At 49.6% G+C, this 23,175-nt stretch overlaps 6 protein-coding genes across 6 annotated transcripts; all 6 read right to left on the reverse strand.

Moving 5' to 3' along the window:
* Positions 1-429: 429 nt before the first annotated feature.
* J4E84_011063 (uncharacterized protein) lies at positions 430-1,502 on the reverse strand (the record flags this gene model as incomplete). The annotated part of the gene is made up of 5 exons (XM_049393618.1): positions 430-495; positions 543-670; positions 735-1,197; positions 1,256-1,315; positions 1,365-1,502. 5 exons carry the CDS (start codon positions 1,500-1,502, stop codon positions 430-432), a joined length of 855 nt encoding a protein of 284 aa, XP_049238657.1.
* A 3,970-nt stretch (positions 1,503-5,472) lies between these two features.
* J4E84_011064 (uncharacterized protein) lies at positions 5,473-8,999 on the reverse strand (the record flags this gene model as incomplete). Its single annotated transcript, XM_049393619.1, has 3 exons — positions 5,473-6,083; positions 6,388-6,451; positions 7,014-8,999. The coding sequence occupies 3 exons, from the start codon at positions 8,997-8,999 to the stop codon at positions 5,473-5,475; spliced, it is 2,661 nt and encodes an 886-aa protein (XP_049238658.1).
* A 346-nt stretch (positions 9,000-9,345) lies between these two features.
* On the reverse strand, positions 9,346-10,140 carry J4E84_011065 (uncharacterized protein; the record flags this gene model as incomplete). The annotated part of the gene is made up of 1 exon (XM_049393620.1): positions 9,346-10,140. The coding sequence occupies one exon, from the start codon at positions 10,138-10,140 to the stop codon at positions 9,346-9,348; it is 795 nt and encodes a 264-aa protein (XP_049238659.1).
* A 749-nt stretch (positions 10,141-10,889) lies between these two features.
* On the reverse strand, positions 10,890-12,657 carry J4E84_011066 (uncharacterized protein; the record flags this gene model as incomplete). The annotated part of the gene is made up of 4 exons (XM_049393621.1): positions 10,890-11,338; positions 11,571-11,993; positions 12,050-12,118; positions 12,171-12,657. 4 exons carry the CDS (start codon positions 12,655-12,657, stop codon positions 10,890-10,892), a joined length of 1,428 nt encoding a protein of 475 aa, XP_049238660.1.
* Positions 12,658-13,934: 1,277 nt separating this feature from the next.
* On the reverse strand, positions 13,935-14,997 carry J4E84_011067 (uncharacterized protein; the record flags this gene model as incomplete). Its single annotated transcript, XM_049393622.1, has 3 exons — positions 13,935-14,290; positions 14,352-14,600; positions 14,859-14,997. The coding sequence occupies 3 exons, from the start codon at positions 14,995-14,997 to the stop codon at positions 13,935-13,937; spliced, it is 744 nt and encodes a 247-aa protein (XP_049238661.1).
* A 2,060-nt stretch (positions 14,998-17,057) lies between these two features.
* J4E84_011068 (uncharacterized protein) lies at positions 17,058-18,597 on the reverse strand (the record flags this gene model as incomplete). The annotated part of the gene is made up of 3 exons (XM_049393623.1): positions 17,058-17,221; positions 17,315-18,438; positions 18,494-18,597. The coding sequence occupies 3 exons, from the start codon at positions 18,595-18,597 to the stop codon at positions 17,058-17,060; spliced, it is 1,392 nt and encodes a 463-aa protein (XP_049238662.1).
* Between the last annotated feature and the right edge of the window lie 4,578 nt (positions 18,598-23,175).

A 23,175-nucleotide genomic window follows, 5' to 3' on the forward strand; every position in this document is an offset into this window, starting at 1 on the left:
TACTTTAAAATACGTCTTTTTATATACTAGTAATAAATCTTACTCTTTTTAGACTAGCTTCTACTATAGAATTATTAGTTTACTAATAAAAGTAAATAAAATCTTTAATCTTATATTCTTAGTATACTACTAATAAATATTACTTCTCTAAAACTAGTCTTTATACTATAGAGTTATTTAAGTACTAATAAATAATATAGTTTATTATAATAGATTTGGTTTTTAGGTCTAATCTACTTCTAATAACTATTCTATAGTGCACGTAACTAACATTCGCGTAATCGCGCGAAACTTAAGCACTACGTCTCTAATACATTGTCTTAACCTTAACACATCGTCGCGACTCTAACAATCTCCCGCGAACGCGTCGCGACTGTGTCGAACTCTCGCGAACGCGACGCGAACACAAACAGTCCCCGACATACTTGCTTATCGCATAGGCATCGGGACAGGGTTGACGCAACCCTGCCAGGACGAGTTGTGCGAACCGGAGACCTTGAACTCTCGTCAGCGCAGTCTCTCTCTTCATCGAAGCCACTCACATTGAAAGTCGTCGCGTATGGGTCCCAGGTAGGGTCCAGGTGCGGCGCATACTCAATCACGTTGAGCAGGTAGTTGAGCGGTTGCGCGCCGTAGAATCTGCTCAAGAGGGCGTATGTCGCATCGAGACCTTTGTCATGTCAGTAATCGCGCTGTCGACGCCTCCGCGATGCGGTCCTTCCGATTGCACATACTAGACGCGGTTCCCGACGTAGTCCAGATAGTACCGTCCTCGACCCAGCGCGCTTGCGGCACCCACGTCACGTTCGGTCCGCGCTCCGTTATCCACGCCCACCCAGACTTGTTCGTTGTCGCCTTCTTGCCGTCGAGCACACCGGCGCTCGCAAGCGTCGCTACGCCGAAGCTTACGCCGACTAGGTACTCGAGCGAAGCGAGGCGCATCTTGACAAAGTCTGCCACCCCAGTGTCGTTGTTTTGGTCTAGGGTCACAACGCCGAGCCCACCGGGAACGAAGAGGATATCGAGCGCCGGCGCGTTCTTGAAGTTGTGGGTTGCTTCTACACGAGGCGCGATGACGTGTCCGAAGTCGGTTGGCGGCATGCTGTAGTCGTCAGGGCCGTATGGCTGCATGCCAGCGGGCACGAGACCAGTCTCTTCGGCGATGACGGAGAGGGTCATCTTGTTGAAGGCCGAGAGCTACACGGCCGCTGTCAGCGCTGAGACACGAGGAGTGTGAGTATCGTTGGGTTCATACAATGGTCAGCATCTCCATGGGGCCAAAAACATCCAGGAGCTCAAACCCGGGAAAGATGACCTGGAAACGGTAAGCGCATGAGGTCTATGACTTGCGAAGATATACGTACGAATCCGACGGAGAGGGTACGCATGGTGTTGAGCTCGGGTGTGAAGACGGGCGATGAGGTGTTTCCTGCTTGACACACCGCGGAGGGCAGCAAACAGGAGGCGAGCGCCACAGCCTGTCCAAAGAATCTGAGATTCATGATGTATCGTGAGTCCTGCGAATGAGCTAAGAGACAGTCGGCGTATGTGATACTGAGTAACCTCCGGTTCTTAACACTTGCTGAGCACGTAGCGAACAAGGTACTGCGAAAGAGTTCTTATATCCTCGCGCTCGCTGCTCACAGGCGTGTCGTCACTTCCCTATGTCTATTCCACAACAGCGCCATCTCCAGTCTCGCACTAGCCGCCATGATCCTTTGAGTCTAGGCGGGCGCGGCAGACAAGCCGAAGAAAAAGAAGAGGAGACGGGACGAAGATTTCGCTCAATCGAAGCGAACGAGGGTAAGAACCTGCAGGAACTCCCTCGCCGGGCGTAAGAGAGTGCTCGTGCGGAAGGCTTACATTCAGCATCACGACAGTGCTGCCTGCGCGGATTTGAGCACGTTTGCGGAACGTGAGCGAATATGTTCCCCGTGGCGTTCAGCCACAGCGATCTGTTATGCAGGTCGCAAACATGTCAGCTCTGCCGTGAGAGACCTTAGGAGATGATCTCTACATGGTCGTGTCGAGCTGGAGGAGGTTGTGTATCGTAAGTCTCCGGCGCCAAGGGCTTTGCCCAGGTTTGACAGCGGCCAAGCGAGCTGCCGCATGCCAACCAATCGAAGACTCACCACCTTCCTTTCTTGTGGGCTCGCGCTCGAATTTGAAGTCTTTTCGCGAGGAACTTTGGGTGTGTACCACCTTCCTTTCTGCTACAATAAAGTTCCCTCGGCTTTAGGTGGTGTCGGGCTCGCGTTGTCAGGCAAGAAACCTCAAACATTCACGCAATACTTTCCATGGATCAGAACAGTGACCCGTGGACGGGTTCGCTCGCCCTGGAAGTTGACGAGATGCGCCACTCGCTTGCCAGGCGCGTAATCAGGAAGGGCTTTTGAGCTGAACATCGTGTTTTGGCAATGCTGGCAGCTGTCCTGCCCCGCCTTTCTCCTCTTCCTCGCTCAACCGCAAGATCATCCTCGACTTTGGGGCTCGTGGCAGCGGCACCTTGTATCGCATCAGAAACGCATCGCTGTCGCGCGACAAACGCGCAGCGACACCCACTTCGCGCGCCATTGTCAGTCACTTACGATGTCCGGCGCTCCACCCCCACTCCCGCCGCGGCCTCAGCAGCCGGTGCCTCCACCATCAGGCTGGACCGAACACATGTTCTACACGAACGGATCGCCCACACCCGCGTTCGAGGCGTTGATGAAGCAGTTCTTCGCGAAGCTTGATCCCAGAGGCACCGGGTACATAACGCCAGAGGCATTCTCGAGTTTCGCAGAGGTATCGCGCTGCCCGGATCCTGACAACATTTGTAAGTACTCTGCTACGCGCGGGCGAACAGTTCACTGTACGCAGGTTGCGCAAGAACGACTGCTGACTCTCCCGTGTTTTGACGGTAGGGAAGAGAAGTCTTACCCATGGCGGCATGTTCGCGAAAGAAGACATGGCAGACTATGAGTTCAAGAACGTGATGGAAGGCTTCTTCTTCGATCACAAGGTCGTGACGCGCAATCCGGGCGCGCCGCAGCTACCATACGGCGGCATGCCTCTTCTCAGCTTGGCCGGGTTCACAGATTGGATTGGATTCAGTTGCGCGGCGCATCCCGACGGCATCTTTGTGGTCCCTGGGTTGAACAACGCGCTGCGGGTTTACAATGTCTGGCCGGAGCGTGGGCCTTTGCCGCGATGGATCTTTCCTCCGAGTCGGCCGATCGAGGTGCAGCAGCGCATGGATCAAGCGACTCAACGTTGCAATATGAACGCGCAGCAGAAGCTCAGAGCGACACAGGTAGAGGCTGAGATAAAGGCGCAGGGCCGACAGCATGCCATTGATCTGGTGAGTGATACTTATCGAGTCTATCGGTACTATTGAGATTATAACGCGAGTACACGTGGTATGTTTCTTTCCTCTGCGGCTTGAGCTTCTTCCTTCTGCGTCTCCAGCTTCGTCACTTTGGGCCTTCAGCTTCTTCGTCTTGTACCTCAGGCCCTCCGCGATGCAGACGCGTGGCAAATCAAATACATTCCTCCTTGTTGTACCCCAAGCCCTCGCATTCTCATCGAGTAGACGCAAGCTCCGACGGCGGTACATGTGGCGAAGGAAGTTCCTGCGACCAAGTCGGTGCACTGTTGTATGGCTTTGTGTCCCGGTCGACTGCGTGATGTGCCACCGCAACACCAGGTGGCTTCTCGTACTGCTGCGCTTCAGCTTCGGGTTGATAACTCATTCTCGCCTCCATGTCTTTCGTCTTGCGATGACGACGGTAGAACAGGAATGCCGCTGCTGCCACAAGTAACGCGCCCACCGCGACACCAGCACCGATACCAGCCTTTGCGCCAGTCGATGAGCCGCCGCTGCTATCTGCACCTGTTGTGGGAACATCGATAGGCCCTGTGGGTGTGGGTGTGGGTGTCGAAGGAGTCGTCGGTACTGTACTAGCAGGGCTCGAGACCGCGGTCGTAGATGACATCGTCATTGGTATTTGCATTGGCGTTGGCGAAGACGATGACTCGCTGTTCAACGCTACGGTCGAAGACAAAGCGAATATCGATGCAGCTTGAGAAGAAGTGGCTGACGTAACGCCTATCGTCGCACCTCCGATATTACCGGCGCCCGCTTCTTCCATCGAAAGCACACACCCTGCGGGAAGAGACCAGTCATCGAATCGTCGGGACAGGTAGATTGGCGACCATGCTTCGGTTCCGTTCTGATTGATTACTATGCTGAAGCCTTCATTCTATGTTAGCGGAGCTGCGACGATAAGAGGGGCTGTGGTGGATCTCACTTTCTTCGTCCCCTGCTTCGATATCGCCTCGTTCATAGCATTGGATCACGAGTGTGTCCGCAAAGGTCGACCACCAGTCTACCACCACTGAGTCATCGACATTGAGGACCACACGGTGCTCCTCGCGCGGGTAGTTGAAGGCACCTGACATATTCAGTCGCTTTCGGCGAAGCGAGGTTGACGAAGAAGGGAGAAAGAGAAACTGAGGAGTTACACGGAATAACAGCAAGATCGTTGCGCACAAGTGCTGCTGCTGCGGCTTTGTAGGAGCCACTGATCCGCCTATCTCTACCTCGCATACTCCTAGCTTTATTGCCAGCAAGTCTTTTGCAGCCTCGATCGATAGCGCGCGAATCCCGAGGCGAAGTGGCGTGAGGCTGAGAGCGCAGTGTAGCGAAACGGCCCCCATTCAGTACACTAACGGATGTGCAAGCGAGTTGCTTTTTCATGATACCGAAGGGAGAGGAACGCCATGTTGAAGCCACAAGAAGTCGGCATGCCATGTTCTGTCGTTGCCATTATGTGGAGTGGGTCCACGATGCAGCACGATGCGGGACATTATGCCGCAGGCCTGGGCAAGCTGGTAGAAGTCGGGACGGTGTCGCGCATCGTCAAGCTGGCAGAGGCCGCTGATTTAGGGTTCTGGAGTTCGTTACGTTGTGAGTCCAGATAAATTGGCACGAAGGTCATTTTGGATGTTTGTTGTTGAGGGGAGCTCAAGATTGCTTCTGTGAGGCTGAGCCGTAGCCGAAAACGCGGGTGGTGGCCACCTCACATGGGCTGCGCTATACACTTGGCATCGTCGGCAATTGGCGGGTTTCGAAAGCACAGCGATCCAGACAAGGCTTCTGGGCTTCGCGCTCGAGCCTGGAGCCTTTTGAGAGGAACCTTGGGCACGCACGTTGCGGGGGTTGGGAAGTCGGAGATGGTGGATGGGCAGGGCTGCTGTCGCTTCGCGTGGGGTGCAGACACGCTTCTGAAGACGGGTAAGAGGCAATCCCAGTCGGGCTGACGACATTTTCTGCTTCCGTTCTCTAGTCATGACCTTCAGAAGGATGCAGGTGGGGCAATTGAAAGAGAGAGTATATAGTGATACTATAACCGCGAAACTGATCAAGATCTCTTGAGAGCGCAGCGCGCAGCGCGCAATACTAGCAGCCGTTAAACCCTAAGCGCACGTCTAGGAAAGCTGCACCGGTACCTGCGGCGAAGAATGAACCTGCGACATTGTAGCCTCGCTGTACGGCCTCTCGTATCCATTGCTTCCATGAGGCGCGACCGCAACACCCGGAGGCTTGTTGAATTGTTCGGCCTGAGATTGGTAGCTAAGTCGTGCGTTGAGGTCTTTTAGCTTGCGATGGTTGCAGTAGAACAGATATGCAGCCGCCGCGACAAGCAACGCGGAAACACCAATACCGGCGCCGATGCCAGCCTTCGCTCCTGTGGACAGACCAGCACTGTCGCTCGAGGTTGTGGTGACGACTGGGTTGGTGGGCGTCACGGTTGGCGGTGCTGTATTGCCTGTGTTGGCGGGGGTTGATGCGGTGCCCGAGGCCGGCGCGCTTGTCGTGGTCCGCTCATACGTGACGGTCGACGACAAAGCAAAGATCCATGCGGGCTGAGTTGCAACGGAGCTTATGGTGACTGAAGAGGCGTAGATAGTCGTGGTTCCACCTCTCTCATAGAACTTGATACCGCACTCGACAGGCTCGCTCCAATCTTTCACGTCCTGCTCCAGCATCGGCAGCGACAGATCTTGCGTGCCATTCTGCGGAATGTCGTACTCGAATACTAACATCTCGTCAGGTCAAACATGATCTTGAAGATATGTTGTGAGGGCCGCACTGTAACCTAGATCTGGGTTGTTGTCGTTCTCATAGCACCAGAACTGCCGTCGCTCGGCAAATGTTGACCACCACGACACCTCCACCTTGTCATTGACATTGACATAGAGTGGAACGATCGGATAGTAGAAGTCTCCAGACATGTCGGAGAAGTTTTTGTGCGGATCTTCCGGTACGAGGCAAAGTGTCGCGATCTAGAGCTGAAGCAGGCAGGGCAAGCGGGCAGCCGTCAGCAAGTGCAAGGGGCATACCTTTATACTTACGCGCAGCAAACCTATCTTCGGTTTCTCGTACGCTAACAGCAGCCTGGGCCGACTATTGCGAATCACGATGCGAAGTGGCGCAAAGCTGTGGTATCATACAGCGAAATAGCCCCCGATCGACACACGCTTGATGCCCAGGGACTATTTTCACTTCGCGCAACGAATAAGATGACTGTCAGGCGCAATGACATGGCCATGTGACCTGTGATACGACACTTCGTCAATAGCTGCGGGAAGTGGAATTCTCTATCGCAGTGTTGTCGATTGGCGGACAGCCTGGTGCGGGAAAGAAAGTCGCGAGCCTTGGACGAAGTCTAGAAGAGTTGCAGCGTCGTCGCAAGTCTTGAAAGCAAGAGAATATAGAAGGATATGAGCTTTAGCGACATGATGGGTTGCGCTCGAAGTATCCTGATGGTGAGATGTTTCGGGTCATCTGGGTTGGCAATAGGTGCACCAACACAGACAAGGCTGATGTCGGACCAGAAGGCTGAGCTATAGCAGAGGTACCGATTACCTTGCATGCGCTGTACCGCTCGCTGGTCACCTTTTTCTATCGACGCATCACGCGCGTGAGAAGTAGTTGCGGCAGCTCAAACTAGCCTCAACCGACGTACGTTGAGCGTCCCGCTCTTCAGCTCGTCTGCAATCTCGCCATTCATTTTGCCATGTACAAAGCCCTCGCCGACAACCTGCCACACAGCTTGCGACGCAGCTTTTCGCAAGACGAGCGGGATGCTGCAGCCGAACATGACAGCCACGACATCGCCGGGTCTTGCGCGACACGGCGCCATGCCAACGTAGCCTTGTTCGGTGACCATCAGCCGACGCGCTTTCTTTCGCACAGTATCGTGGAAGCGTGAGAGAAAGGTATCGAGCTTGTCGTTCATCTGATGTACGGGATGCGACGGTGGCCGATGCAGTGTTGGAGGGGGTGAAGTGAACTTTGTGGGTATCTGTCGGACTATGTCTTCGAGCGACGAGTTGCCGAACATCACATGACGGTTGCGCTCAAACCATGTTGCAAAGCTCCAGTCGACGGGATCGCCGTCAACACAGGCATGGCAGAGGAAGAGGAAGTCGCTGATGTAGTGATCTGGCGCCTGGAAGCAAAGGTATTTGTCTCGACGATCGATGACCAAGGACCGCGCTATGGCTTCAAGCCACTCGGTAGGCTGCTTTGCGACTCGCGAGACGCTATGCTGGTCTTGTCGCAATTGCATCAAGTCATGACTGGTTTCGCGGCAGACAAAGCTCTCGCATCGCAATTCCCGCTCGTCAAGCCCACCGAGCCCGTGAACAGTATCCAGCACGACACCGTTGCAGTGGAGCTCCTTCAAGTCTTCGGCAAAGGAAACATCTGCCTCTTTCCTCAGTTTCTCTCCCGGAGCATCGTACATTGCTTTCCAGCGTGTTGATCTGAGTGGTCTGAAGTTTCCAATAAGCTCACACGCACTTTGGCTTGCCATCAGCGGCACAGGCGAAGCGAAGTCGATTGTCGTCCTCCAGTCTGGAGCCCAGGTAGGCACATGATTTTGGACGCCGGGGTCGCTGACTGCAGCATTGGCACAGAATAGATGCGCAAAGCAGACAATATCCAGGGACTGATGAACGTTCCAGAAAGAGCGCACAAGCCGCGCGAATTGGTGCGCAATGCTGGTAGTATATTCGGCAGGTCCGATGAGCGCTCGATCTTGTTCAGTGATCAAACCTAGCACGGAGTAAATGCGATCTCTACTGTCGGTAGCGGAGTGATTACCCAGGTACGCCATAATGGCGATCAGATTGATACCGATTGAGGCCGGCTTGGTGTGCCATTGATGAATGCGGCGGCGATTGAAGGCTCCATCAAAGAGCTTCCGCGGAACAAGCTCGTGTTCAAACTCTTTGCTGATGGTGCTGCAAAGGAAGATGCTATAGATTGCACTTTTGAACCTTCCGCGGCTGATACTACCCACGCCACAGTAGAGTTTCGCCTCTTTTGGCAAGACAAACTCTTGTAACGTCCAGACCCTTGTCCACCATGGCCTGGCGAGCAAATTACTGACGGCGACGCACTTGTTGGTGAACTCAGAGTTCTCGAGCTTCTTGCGCATGGCAAGATCGTCTCCGTTGAACCCGATCTGCAAGGTGGACAGGTAGTGCATGAAGTCGATGGCATCAGTGCAGTCGCTACCATCTTCTTTCTCCTCACCCAGCCAGATTATTGCTCGCCTGGCTCTTTTGTAGATGTCTGCCATGATGCGCACCTGTTTCTCGCGTTCGCTGGCATCATCCAAGTTGATACACAGCGAATCAATCCACCACCAGTCTGTGGCCTTGAAGTCGCCATGGCGGGTGACCATGTGAATAAATGGTACCAGGCTGTTTAATATGGGCAGTCCCCCGGTTTTCAGATTGATCTTTGCACCTTTGTACTTGCGCTCGCCCCACACATAGCTGGCTGTGTAGTAATGAGGCGCGCTGGCGATGGGGAACTTCTGCAGCTTGCCAACGAAGACGCCATCTTCGGGCTGCGAGAACCGGAGAAGCCGAATAGAGCTCTCATCGGCGGGTTCTGAGAAGGGTGAGGCTCTGGCTGGCGGTCGCGCGTCAGCTTCCATAGGTGTGCATGCTGCGTGATGGAAGGTGGGACGGTGCGCATGACCGCGGAATTGGCTGGACTGACGCCCCGCTTCAGCTCATTCTTGGCGGCTGCCCCAAGCTCTCGCACCGAGCCGCGCAACGACATCGCAACCGCGAAACAACGGAACAGCAGCATGAATAGAGTGCACCTTAAACTCAGACTGCGATGTAGTCCTTTGGGCAGGTCATTGATATGGTACTTTGGTATACAGTATGATTGCGATAGTTTTGATGTCCGAAAAAGCGAAACAGCGAAACAGGGCGCGATTCGACTGAGAGCAGTAGAAGCTCGATTGGAAATCTTGCAGCTACATACTATGGCCCTTAAATGTCAAGTACTCCGGTCCATTCGCCCGTTCTCTCAACGTCCTGTAGCGCACTCCTACCGACAACCCAACTCTGTCCCTTGCTCCTATCATACCAGACCCTCAACACCCCATGTTCGGCGACCCAATCGAGACCATACATCTCCTGCATATACTCCACCTGGGCCATGATGCAGAGGTCCGCTAATGTGACGTTTGCGCCATCACCACTCAAACTTTCGCTCTTGTTGCCAACCACGTCTCCTTGTATCCGAGCCTCCAACCGCGACAAGAGCATGTGGAACTTGCCATGCGCATGCTTTGCCGCGCTCTCACTCATCTCACCCTCTGTCAAGCCCGACCAGGACAACGTGTTCGGATCCGAATGTACAAGCGCGACGTTGCTCCAAGTGATGACATCGGAGAGCAGGCTCAAGATGTCTCTCGTCCGGGCCCGTTGTTGGATGGTTGCGCCCCTCACGTCCAGATACCCATTGTCCACGCTGAAGACTTCTTCGAAGTACTCCATTATCGCATTCGACTCGTATATCCAGAAGATTGTGCCATCGGCGTATGTGATGCGCAGTGCCGGCACCGAGGTTCCGGTAGGACGGGCTTCGAGGCCGGGGTGGGGGACGAGGTCTGGCGTCGGCGCATCTTTGTCAAGAAAGATGGGGATAAGACGTATGTTCTTCTCGTGAAGCATCGAGGACGTAATGTTCTTTGCGCGGAGGTAGTAGATGATCCGGCGCGGGAACAGGCCCGTCGGCCAGAGCCAGACGGTTGTTTCATGCTGCTGGTTCTGCGACGACATGGTAAGTTGGGAAGGGTGAAGTTGTAGAGTGACCAGACTCATGCGCGTGCCGCATCTTTGGTTTGGCTTCGTGATACGTATATATACATCCCTACATGTACAGGATGGTCAAAAGGAACGGAAACTTTTCGCATACTTCAGGGATTCTGCCGACGTTGAGCCATCTCGAGGGCTGATTACTGTAATGTTTCCGAAGGTTGTCCACCGCGACGCATCATTCCGGAGACTTGAACAAGTCGCCGGGTGCTGGTGTAAAATGATGTCTTCTGATCATAGTGTCAGAATTCCCGTCGGTTGATACCGCAACAGGTTAGGTAAATGCGGACATCTCACGGCCAGCATCGGAATGCGCACAGGTGGTGGATGGAGTGCAGGAGGTGAGACGGCGCGCGAAAGCTCGGGCAAGGGCGGTCGAACCCGTTACGCGCTACATAATCCTTGGCGGCCCTCATCACGCCCGCACGCCCGCCCGCAGCAACACGACGTATCACAACACACCATTGTGTTGAGACAAACCGTCTGTCCATTCCACCCTACTCTTCCTCATCCAGTGCTGCACGAAGACGCGCAATGCGTGAGGCTTGATGTCAGCAGTCGCTTCGTCATCCCTGCGCAATGTTTCTTGCCATGCCGATCCAATCTCGTGTTCATCACCAGGAATACTGCCTACAACGCTTTCGTGCTACACCAACACGATGTCACATGATTAACAGCTATATCGCTACTCTACACGTCTGCCTCAATCCCACTCACACATAAGCCAACCCCTCCAAATCAACCTCCTCCCTCCTCCGTCTAAACCTCAGCCTATTCCCTTTCCACAGCGCCTCCGTCTCGCCAAACAAGAACCTCGATTCCAGATCCGTCCCCTCAGCCAACTCCCAATCGAACTTAAGCAGCAAATGGCACATGGCAATCTTCATCTCATTCGCAGCGAAGAACCTGCCGGGGCAGCCTTGTGCGCCATGTCCAAATGACAGGTTGTTGGGACCGGTGGAAACGAGATGCGACTGGCTGACTGTGGCGCGGTCGGTGCTGGTGCGCATGCGCTGGTAGCGGTATATGTCGTATCTGTGTGGATCGGGGTAGACGGTGGGGTCTGACATGTTGAAGCCGTCGACGGCGATCTGCTCGCCTTTTTTGATGACGAGGCCGGAGGGGAGGACGACGGTGCGTCGGGCTTGACGGCGCATTGTTACTGGGGCAGGGTCAGTTTGGGGTTATTTCCTGTTATCGACCGGATGACTTACGATATGCTGCGGGTCTATACCGCTGCGACTCCTTCAACGCGCTGTCCATCAACGTGAGGTTTGCTAGCGCCGCCTTGGTCAGCCCGTCGGCTGTCAGTACTCTAACGATTTCCTCCCTTAATGCCGCGACGTAGTGTGGTTCGTTCGCCAGCAAGGTGATAGCATGCGTTAGCAGCTCACTGGTCGTATGTATCGCTACGAAAGATAGCGCGATCTGGAAGAGCGCTGGGTCGTACCCTTTCCCTCCGCTCTTCTGCTCGAACCAATCGATCATGTCATTGAAGACAGGTTCCGGTTTGCCGTTCCTCCTGGCTTCGGCTTTTAGAGCTCGACGCTCGGCGAGAAGAGGGGTGAGGATTGCGCGGCATGTGGCTCCGTGTTTGAAGACGTCCTTCGCCTCGGAGGAGAACCAGGGAACGAGGAACTTGAGCGAGGATGGGAGGGCTGTCATCTTGAGAATCATGGTGAAGCTTGCCACCGTGTAGGCCTTGGAAGCTTCGAGCCACGCGGTGTTTCGGCACATGGTGTCGCCGAGAAAGACCCTGGTGGAGAGACGGGCGATCAATTGGAGAATGCTGTCTGCTATAACGGTTTCTCTCCATTCTGCTAGGTGGTTAGCTCGTATCATCTGTTTGAGACGAAGAGGAAAGTCATCTCACCCGTATCTTGGCCGAATATCACGTCGAGAGCATGACTTGCTTCTTCCGAGAGGGGCTTTGTCAGGACGTCTAGAAGAGCCTTGTTAGCTTCAGGGCACACACGTATCTGCTTGCTTCTTACTCAGGTATTTGGTAAGCTGGTCCTTCACAACGTTTTGTACGAGTCTTTGTTCGTGGAGCAAGACAGCATACATCTCAAAGCCGGAAACGTGTCCCGAGAAGTTCTTCTCTATTGCCTGTGCAAAGCTAAGATCCATGCTGTTACGGATCGTTGCTGCATACTCAGGAGGTAGGATAAGACATTCGCCCGTGTCGACAATCAGCCTATAGGGCTGCTTGCCATAGCGTTTCCTCGCGTCGCTCAGTATTGCCCTTCCGTTCTTGAGGAACTCAATTCGTTTTGATAGGGTGGTCTGGTTCCAGCGTGGAGGGTTTGCTAGCGGATGTGTCGGTTTTCCGCTGGTGCTAACGACGACCGAGAGTACGCCTATAAGCCCTAGCAAGATGGCAATCATTGCTGGGAAAGACTGCGCCATGGATACCAGGGACAAGTTTGACGGAGCATATGGGACTTGTGGTAGTCCGTCCATGGATATGTTGGACAGCATCTTTACTGTGAATGGTTGGTCCAGTGCGTAAAACAAGGCGCATCAAATACACTTATACGGCAGTCTCTGATCGAAGGCACTGACAATCCCTGGCGTCACGAACGCTGACCCTGAAAGAAAAGTCTTCATTACGATAAGCTTTGTGGGCTCTTGTCCGGCAACGTCCTCGATTCTCAGCGTATCCGTGACTTCATTGCACAAGGTACCTAGTAATGCGCCCACTTCCAGAGCCGTACCAGTCCACTCTGAACGCCGTATAAACCCACTGTGGATGCTGTATCGAATCAGTTTGGAGGTTGTATCAACCCACTTTGGACGCTGTGTGAATCCACTCATGAGTCGTGGTTCACCAGAGCGATAGCCTCTGGAATCCAACGAAACTCATTGATCGCAAGGCTGTCGATGAGAAGTACATTGTTTGCACTGTATAGGTCGTGTGCGATGTCCTCTCCCGTTCGTCTACGATCATGCAGGCCAGCTTCGCAAGCTACAACTTCTCTTAGGCTACAATGCCTCACGATGCAGACGTGAAGGATTTCTAAAATCGTCAAAATGGAAAGTATGACGATGCCTTATTCCCCTGAAACCTACGTCATGATGGCAGGGTATCGAATCCTTTTTCTTCTTCGTTGTTACAAAATCCCCCGAGAAGAATTCACCGTTGCGATAAAGGCGGAGCCATAGTGGGGACCAGGAAACCATAACAGCGTGTGCGGAACCTGCTGACTGAATTGGTCCAGTAAGGATGTAGCAGATTTGAAATGCGCATGAATTATTTGCAATTGTGCTCGCGCTGTCACGCGGTTGCAATTCTGTGGGGGTTCCAGCACTACCGTTGGATACCTAGGTAGAGACGTGATGGAGAAGGCGCGTAGCGCGGCGCTATCACACAAGTCCCACTTTCCCCATGGCTTCCCAACACAGACATAGAGACGCGGTCGCAGCAGGTGTCTTCTAGGTCTGATCACGCGCGGGTCAGATACTAGAGATACATTTCAGGCGTCAAACCAGTACCCGCCCACGTCCCATCATCCTATAAGACTTCATGTTCAGGTACAAAGACACCAACTCTGGTGAAGGCAAGAGTAAGAAAGATCATATCGCATTAAGCCCATCTCACTAGCTATGAAAGTGAACTCCAAAGCAAACACGATATTAGGCGGGCCTATACACCCGAATAGATAAATCCTCAACACAAAACAGAATCTCTTGTCCCCCTCGGCATTACATCCCTCATTGCATCGCATCATCTCATGCGCCCAATTCGTTCATCCTGCTTAGTACATTGGGTCACCAACAGCCGTGATAGACGCGGTGCAAACGCCATTCTGGCAGTATCCGGCGGGTGTGGCCCAGCCCCAGAGTTCAATCGAGTTTCCGTTCTGGAAGATAGCGTTCGCAGCGCCGGAGATAGTAGCGGAGCAAACCTGGGTACCGCTGAGCTGATCGCAGGTAATAATGAAAGGAGCAGTTGCGGTCACGGGCGCAGTGGCGGTACCGTAGCAGCGTCCACTCTCGCACCATGCTACCACGCTGGTGTTGGTGCCGTAGGTGTTGCCGTCGACGAGGAGGTTGCTGATGGTACCGGCTACGGTGATGTTGCATCTGTAGGACGCGTCGCATGCGCCAGACACTTGGTTATGTGTTAGTTGATTGAACGATTCCGATCTTAGTGGGTGGCATTGTAGACTTACTGAGGCCATAGGCGGCACCGAGGACACCAGAGAAGGCCTTGTCGATCACACCTGGCATAGCGGGCAGGTTGTCGAGCGTGAGCTTGCCTTGGCCCTGGACGGGGGCGGAGAAGGTGGACGGCAGGGCGGTGGGAGCTGTACCCGAAGCGGCTGTGGGGGCCGCTGTGATGGTGGATGTAGACGCTTTGGCTGACGAACCTCCCAAGCTGGCGTCGACGGCGAGCACCGTGGCGGATGAAAGCTTGACTCCTAGAAGGGGCGAGGAAGATCCACCGACGTTGACTCCGAGCAAAGGTGCAGTTGTAGTCGTGGTGGCCGCTGCGCTGCTGGCCTTGGACGAGACAACAGCTACGCTGCTGGCCTTGGAAGAGACCACAGGCGCTGCGCTGCTAGCCTTTGAAACGACTGCGGCACTGCTGGCCTTCGATACGACCGCTGCGCTGCTAGCCTTGGAAGTGGCTACCGCAAGGGCGCTGCTAGTCTTGGAAGTGACCACTGCAACCGCACTGCTAGACTTGACGACGGCCGCTGCGCTGCTGGTCTTGAGAGCACTGGAGGTCTTCGCGGTGGTAGTGGCGCGTGCGTCGAGGACTGGCGCAGCTGCAGCCAAAGCGCTGAAGAGGGTGATGGTAGCGAGGAGCTTCATCTTGATTGATATGATAGACCGAGCGAGTAAGGGTAGCGAGAGAGGAAGCGAGAGAGATGCCGAGGAGGACAAGAGATTAAGAGCGAAGGTAAAGCTGTGAAGCTTGTAAAGCGAGAGCTGGAGATGCTGAGGATGCCTTCTTCATACAGCAGAACTTGCTCGTCTTTATGTCTTTCTCCAAGATAAGAGCCGTCACCCTGAAGCATCCTTGGGCCAGCATCATTTGGATTTCCTCCTCAGCCACGAACTCGATCGATGTCGACGAGCAATGCAAATTGGAGTCTACTGCTCTGGTCTGGCCCTCCTCATCGCGAACGTGCCCCGGATCTAGAACTCTGGTATCCAGAACGGCCACGAAGAACGCTTGGTGTATGCCATCGGGAGTGCGCGAGGCTGCCGGAGCTGGGTACCTGCTTTGTGGCAACTTTGATTGGTGCGGACCCGATCCGCTTCGCGCATTTCTCCTGAGTCGCAACGTCTAAGCACTTCCAAGGTACGGGTGCTGTTCCGCCATAGGCTTGAGTGGAGTACACGATCTGGAAGCGGGCACTAGCGCATTGCGCAAAGGGCTGGCCCGTCGACCTGGTTGCTTGATGATGCGATAAGGCGCCAAGCAGCCGATTTGCATTCCATCGAGCACGGTGATTTTGCTCGAATACCATGTAAAGTTTGGTGCTATGACGGCTAGCACTAGTTCCCGCAACCATAAGTGCTCGCCAGGGATGGTGCCCAACGCGGGGTTGGCGCTCAGGGTGCAACACCATCTCCATTTTTGATGATACTGATGTGCAAACAGGGTAAGGTCCTCTTCCCCATGATGCAGCCGTTGAATTCGACGGAACGTCTTCATGGGTGAAGTGGGTCTTTGATCGACAATCTTCCAGCGCTCTTGTCTTGCTTGATGGTTGAACACTTGACAAGACAGTCCCTCATGGATTTGGTGACTGACAAATACATAATCGAAGCCGTAGCTGTCTGTTGACCTGCAGCCCTCATCACAACGCCTGCAAATGTCCCACTGCAGGTCTAGAGCAGACAAGACACGCCGCCGATATCATGGCACTGCGTTGTGCGACGATAGCGCCTAGAATTGAATGCGCCTGTGAATCAGATTGCAGGTCGAGCTTGTTTCGCGCTGACCGTCGAAAGAGTAATCAGGAGTGCGCGACGATAGCGCGAATGGTGTAGGATTGAAGCCTCGTTCTCGCCGGCATGACGGTATCATAGATCGTCACCACTAGCGTAGCGAACCGTTTGATCGACTTTCCACGTTTGGATCGGCGCAGGGGTGACATTTGGGTAGCGATCGTGGAATTAGTAGGATGAGGAGCGGGACGACTACCGTGCGGACGATTGGGCTGGTGCGCGTGAGTAGCGCGATACGTGCACTATGGATGCGTCTTCCGGAGGCCCCGCCTTACGTTGTGCTGTGGGAGAACTGATATTGTAGACATCCATGGATGAGCTAGGAAGAGCCTGTTCAACCTCTGTTATCGAGCATGAGAGATGGCGAATCTACTCAAGGCGATCAATGTATCTTCGCTCAGATTGTCACACGTTCTCCAGCGATCTGGGTCCTGCTATCGGTTTTGTGTGAGTGCACATTGCCCAGGGCTCCACACACCTATACACATCCATGTGTAATATACCTCAACTTGCAGGCTCAGTCGGCAAGATCCGAGAAGCCTCGAATCGATGTTGCGTCCAAGCTCAGCATAGCGTTATTTGAAAAGACCAGGTACCTGGGCATGCTATGAGCGCGTGGCGTATGCAGGTTGACTAGTGGTATGTGCACCATGAGTGGGTGTGCCTGAAAGCCTCAGCAACCAACCTATAGTCTGGCCCAAGGTCATTCGTCGGAAGTCTTCCCGTCGCGGTGCTACTTGATCGTGGATGTCTCCAATTTGAACCCAGCGGACGACGCACGTAGTATCGCGTTGTTTGGCAGCTGCGTGGATAGGTTCATAGTACATGCACACCCAAGAAAGGCTGAAACCAATGGAAAGTTGAGTGCGTGGAAGAGAGACGGGATGCTCCAAGGACTCTATTCCGACGCGCCTCTAGGGACCGGAGAGGTCGAACACGACCTCATCTGACTGTACAGCGTTAATGCGAACGCAGGTATTTCCTGGTGGAGTAGATGGCGCTGCCCAGCTGTGGACGCCGTGGACGACTCCTAGGCGGAGGACCTCTGCGGTCGAAGCGAAGCCCTTGATCAAGTCGTCTCGACAACACACCGTAACCGGTGATCGTGGTATCCATATGCTGCATGCTCACGCTCAACGACCGCGTCCCCTCCCTCTCCCTCTACCCCTACCACCACCTCTTCCTCTCCCCCCAACCTTCCCTCTCGGCGCCGACCTTTCATAAATCTTGACCTCGTCGAACGGAGCATCGGCAATCCTAAGATAGCTCGGTATGCCATTATCCACTACCGCCACCACCACATTCCTGCACCCATGCTTCAGTCTCTGGTTTGGGTGGCCCCCATCGCCCTTTGGCCTATCCTCAGGCACCTGCGCCATGAGATCATTCAGCTGTGCGCCTGTTGGTATAGGCGTCGAGCGCGCGTCGACGACGCATATGCGGAAGTCGGGCGGCCCGCGGGCGGATTTCTTGAATCGGGCCGTGGTGCGGTAGACGTCGAAGTGGACGCGGTATGGGTTGTCTGGCGAAGGTGGGAGTATGAAGGTGGGTGGGACGGAGCGGTCGTAGGTGGGTATCAGCTTGAGAAGGCGGTAGACGTCGTTGTAGCTTCGGTACAAGCCGGGCTTGATGAGCGGGCCAAAAGCAAGCTGCTCAGATGAGATGTGGTATGTGGGCTCACTCAGTCGCCGCCATAGGTCGGAGAAGAAGCGGGTGACTCTTCCTGGTCCTGTTTCGGTCTTCTCTTCTGTCTTGGGTGGTGCTAAGACGACGTCTCCTCTATCATGGTCCCAGGTTCCTGTTCTGAAGATGACGTAGCCCGATCTCTTCAGTCCTGCGTAGACATTGTACATCTCCAGTGTCAACTTTCCACCGACGCCGCTTTCGAATCCGATGAAGGCGGCATATGCCGACTGCAAGCTCATTGGCGCGCCGTCTTCGGTCCTGTATACTGTCTTATCGCCCACCTCTCGCTTGACCGGCCACCGAACATCCAGTGTCCCTCGCTCGAGCAAGAACAACGCTTCTTCTGGCAACAGCCATTCTCTTCCGCCTTTATTGGTTCCTATCGTCTGGAAGTGCTGTGAGCGGACCTTGTCGACGCATGCCATGTTGCGCTCCGGGTCGTACATGGCCAGGATGTGGCCCTTTTGCGTGTGCGTGCGCTGCCACGAGAGGACGCCGTGCATGGCCCGGCGCGAGGCCTCGAGTGTGTCGAGCTGGAGGTTCGTCTCATGGCTTTCGAAATCCTTTTCGCCGCGTTTGGGTAATGTAGGATGTGCGCTATCTTGTGCTCTGAGTAATTATGTCAGCCATGCGACAAGAGGTAGGTGGGCATGTGAAGTCGTACGTGAGCTTGTCGAGCTTCAGGAAATCTTGCGCTTCCTCTGTGGGGTCGTAGTCAGCAGCGTCAGGTACGCGCAAGTGCGACGCATCCTCGTCTGCGTCAGCCATTGTTATGATATGTAAGCCGTAGCGGGTGTCATAAGTCGGGACTTTGGTGGTGGTGGGGAAGATTTGGAGAAAGTAAAGTTGCGACAAGGATCCATGACTCCCGCGGCGGCCCTTCGCGCTAGCGCCGGCTGACATCTCGCCTATACTTCCCCTATCACTACCACACCTCCTTCACAACATTCGAGCCTAGGAGGACTCATCGTTGCACGTCGAGCTGTCGTCCTCATCAAGCCCGGGAGACAACACCAACAACAATAATTTGTATCAGACCAATGAGTCCACGACTTGCCGACGATCAGAGCGCTCTAGGCATGCCAATAATGCGGAACGCCAGAAACAGTTGGAAGAGCGGCATCGTGCAGTTACCACATGCAGAATCTCGCCCATGACTTATCTGCGTCCGTTCATCGCGGCAGGTAGGCTCAACATGGGGTTGCCAAAGGTTGCATGTCGCGTAAACCCGCCTTGCCAGCCTTGCGCCACTCCACCCCGCAATTTGGGAAACAAACAACCACGCCCCTACGGGACATGCCACGGTTAACAGGTACCTATACCTGTGTGACATACGCTACTTTCCGGGTCAGAAGGGCGCGAAGTGGCAGCCGTAACTATCAAATCGGAAAATAATGGCACTCACTGGAAGCCTCGCGTCACGGCCGCGTGGTTCGTCGAGCAAACTCACTGGAAGTTATAATCCCATCCCCTTCGTCTCATTTCTGGTCTCACACACAGTCTACGTTCAGTCAAATCATAATAAGATGGTGTCGCCTCCCACTCTTATGTTTCCGTCTCTGCACGAAGACGTCTCAAACGCAGTATCGCCACACATCACTTGGCTCACGTTCAACAACACAAACACCAGCGTAGGAACAAGCAAAGAGTATTCTACCTTCGCAATGGGTCAGTTCCGCTGTGACAACACCACGTGCGAAAAGGATGCATGGAGAAGCGGGAAGATCACGATACTCATACGGCAGTATCCGAACGGCAGCTACAACGCCGAGGTGTTCAAACAGCGGTGTAGTGAATGCGGCTGGCGCGGAAGACTGATCATGGATGAGGCTTCTTATGTTGAAAGGGTTTCGTACAGGCTTTTGAAATGGAGCGGGGTGCAGCAGGAGGTGCAATCTGAGCATGCACCGAGGCAGACTCCACCACACGATCAAGCTAACTGCGAAGGGTGTAGGCAGAGTGTTTAGCATTTTTTTTTTCTCTAAATGTAAGCTGCCTTAGGTATTACTAAAATAATTCTCTAAATTTAATAAGTATTCTACCTACTTATCTAATTATATATAAAACTATAATAAAATATTAGTATATAATTTATTAGTTAAAGTATTAAAGTTAGTACTTTAGCTTACTAAGCTCTAATTTTATAAACTAACTTTATTTTTAATAAATTTTTTTACTAGTAAATACTTAAAAACTTAATAAGCTAATATTTATAAGCGCTTACTTATTAAAGATTATATATTAACTTTTAGTTATAGTAATATTATAATATATTACGTTAGTAAGAATATATAAGTTTATTCTATATACTTAACTAAGCGTTTTAGTAGTTCTTAGTTACTATTTCTTTCTTTACTTTTATAAATATAAATAATTAATTAAGCTTTAAAAGTAAGTTAATATAAAAAGTACTTTTACTACTTATTACTACTTTATTCTAGTAAAGTAACTAGCTTTCTTATTATATTAGCGTCTAATTATTACTTAGCCTACTATTATACTAATATATACTAGTAATAATACTAAACTACTTTATATAAAAGCTTTTATAGTTATTTAGATTATTAAGAATATTTAAAGAAACTACTTTTAGATTTCTTTTATTTAGACTACTAGAATCTTACGTAATATAAATAGTATATATTTTATTAATAATAGCTAGACTTTAAATATATATATAAAAAAATATTATATAATAAAGTATTTTAAAAATAGCTATTTTTTTTAAATAGGCTAGTAGATTATAGTTTTAAAGAGCCTAAAAAAGAAAAAAAAGAATAAGCTATTAAATAATAAAAAGAAAACTTTTAAGAAGTACTTATAAAAAGAGAATAGTATAGTATAAATATAAGTTATACTTAGCTTAATTCTAAATAATTAATAAAGTAAGTAAAATATTATATAGTAGAATAAATTAGATAATATAAAGTAAAAGATAATAAAAAGATAATATAAGAAATATAAACAAAGATAAATATATTTAATAGAATATAAGCTATTATATAAAATATAAAGATATAAGACTTTTATATATAGAAAGCTAGTAGGTAGCCTAGTCTAATTAGACTAGGCTAGTTACGTAATAACATAATAGAATAGAAACTAGCTAGAACTATAATATTATCTTTCTCTTCTAAGATAGTTATACTAGTAATTATTATAACTATCTAATATAGCTTCTTTATAGAAATAATATTATTCTTCTATATACTAGGCGCGCTATTATAGTAACGTACTATTATTCTCTATTATTCTATAGAGTATTATATTCTCTATAAAATACTAAGAGTTTACTATATTTATAGTAATATTAGAGTTAGAACTAAGATAAGACTAAGCCTAGAGCTAAGGCTAGAGTTAGAGTTAGAGTTAGAGTTAGAGTTAGAGCTAAAGTTAGAGCTAGAGCTAGATACTAACTACTAGTAGAGAATAGAGATATTATAGGCGCTATAGAGCCTATAGTATAGTAAAAGAGAGATACTATATATAGTTAATTAATACTAGAGCTATATCTTACCTTACTTAGCTATATTAGGTTAACTAGATAACTATAAGACTTACTTTCTAAACTAGTACTATAATAGGTCTTCTTTAGTAGATTAGCGTACTAAGTAATAGAGCTTTTTACTATATCTTTATTATTAAAGTCTTTAGTGTAGCTATTAAAAGTGTATATAAAGATAGTATTAAAATATAAAGTAAGATTATAGTATAGATTATAGGTAGATAGCTTATCTAGATAGGCGTTATAGAATTTCTAGACTACTTTTTTAGCTCTCTAAAGGTTAGTATAGTTTTACTAAGAAGAGAAAGTATTCTAATCTAGAGAGTTAGTATACTTAACCTTATACTACTAAGTACTCTTCTTACTTATAATAGAGTTTTTATAATATCTATTAATATAATAGTTAATAATAGTATTAACGTAGTAGTTATAGATACTATTAGACTTCTTAGAGGTAAGAACTTTCTTATTATTATTATATAGTGCTTAGTTTATATCTATATATAATAGCTAAGAATAGAAGATAGAATATATCTACTTATAGTAGTTAGAAAGCTCTAACGTTATAGTATACTTATTACTAACTATCTTTACCTAGTAGAGCTCTAAGTTCTTAGCTAAGAAGCTATAATTAGGTCTTATAGTAGAAATGTTATAAGTATTAATATAAATATAATTACTAACGTAGTACTTTAGAGCTGCTTAGTAATTAATATTAGTATAGTACTTTATTTTATTCTATACCTAGCGTAGGTTCTTCTATATAAAGTAAATAACTTTAGCTATTCTATTTACTATTCTATAGGCTTTTTTATAGAAAAGCTTCTCTATATAAGTATAGGTAGTAATAATAGATATATTTAGCTCTATATCTATATAAGAAAAGTATTCTTTTATAGCTAGAGTAGAAATAACACTAGTAGAAGTATTCTTATAATTATTAATAGTAAGCTAGATAATAAGTAACTAATTAACCTAGTTATTCTATATATAGTTTACGTATATATAAAGATAATACTTAAGACTAGTATTAGCTATCTTAGTCTAACTATCTATCTCTAGATAATAAGTAGTTAAAAGCTTTAGAGTAATACCTATTCTAGTATAAAGCTTCTTCTAGAAGTAGAAGATAAACTACGCTCTATAATCTAAGATAATAGTAAAGAAAAACTTTTTCTTTTACTAGACGTACTTAATAAAGGCGCGTATAATAGTCTATACCTCTAAGTTCTCTAGAGTAATAAAGCGTTATTACTTACTAAGGTAGTTAATAATAACTATTATATACTTATAGATATAGCTAAAGTGCTTACTATAAGATAGTAAGGTAATAAAGTTAATAAAGATATTAGTCTAGAAATAGTAAGAGATTAGAAGTAAGTATAGTAAGCTTTGCTTCTAAGACTTATAGAGCTTAGTCTAATAATATATCTTATAGTTCTATATATAACGCGTAATAGTATTTATTATTAGTAGCTAGTAGAAGTGCTAACTAATAAGATAGTAAGTAGACTACTTACTACTATAGCTAGTAGAGAGACTATTATAGTAGTAGCTAATAATCTAGTTATAAAGCTTATTATTAAAGAGTACTAGTAGGTAACTTTAGAAGTATATAAGTCTATTTATAATAGTGTAGTTTTTAAGCTTTATCTTAAGCTTTATTTCTATAACTAAACTATAGAGTAGCTAATAAGTACTATCTATCTTAGCCTTAATAATATTCTTTATAGTACTATTCTTATTATATATAGTCTAAATAGTAGCTATAAGCCTATTTATAGCGCTCTTCTTAGGTATCTATATCTATAGTAGTAGAGTATTAGGTAAAGAGTTCTCTA

This window comes from Alternaria hordeiaustralica, assembly GCF_023758085.1.
Source record: "Alternaria hordeiaustralica strain BMP 2776 chromosome Unknown scaffold_54, whole genome shotgun sequence".
NCBI classification, from domain to species: Eukaryota; Fungi; Ascomycota; class Dothideomycetes; order Pleosporales; family Pleosporaceae; genus Alternaria; species Alternaria hordeiaustralica.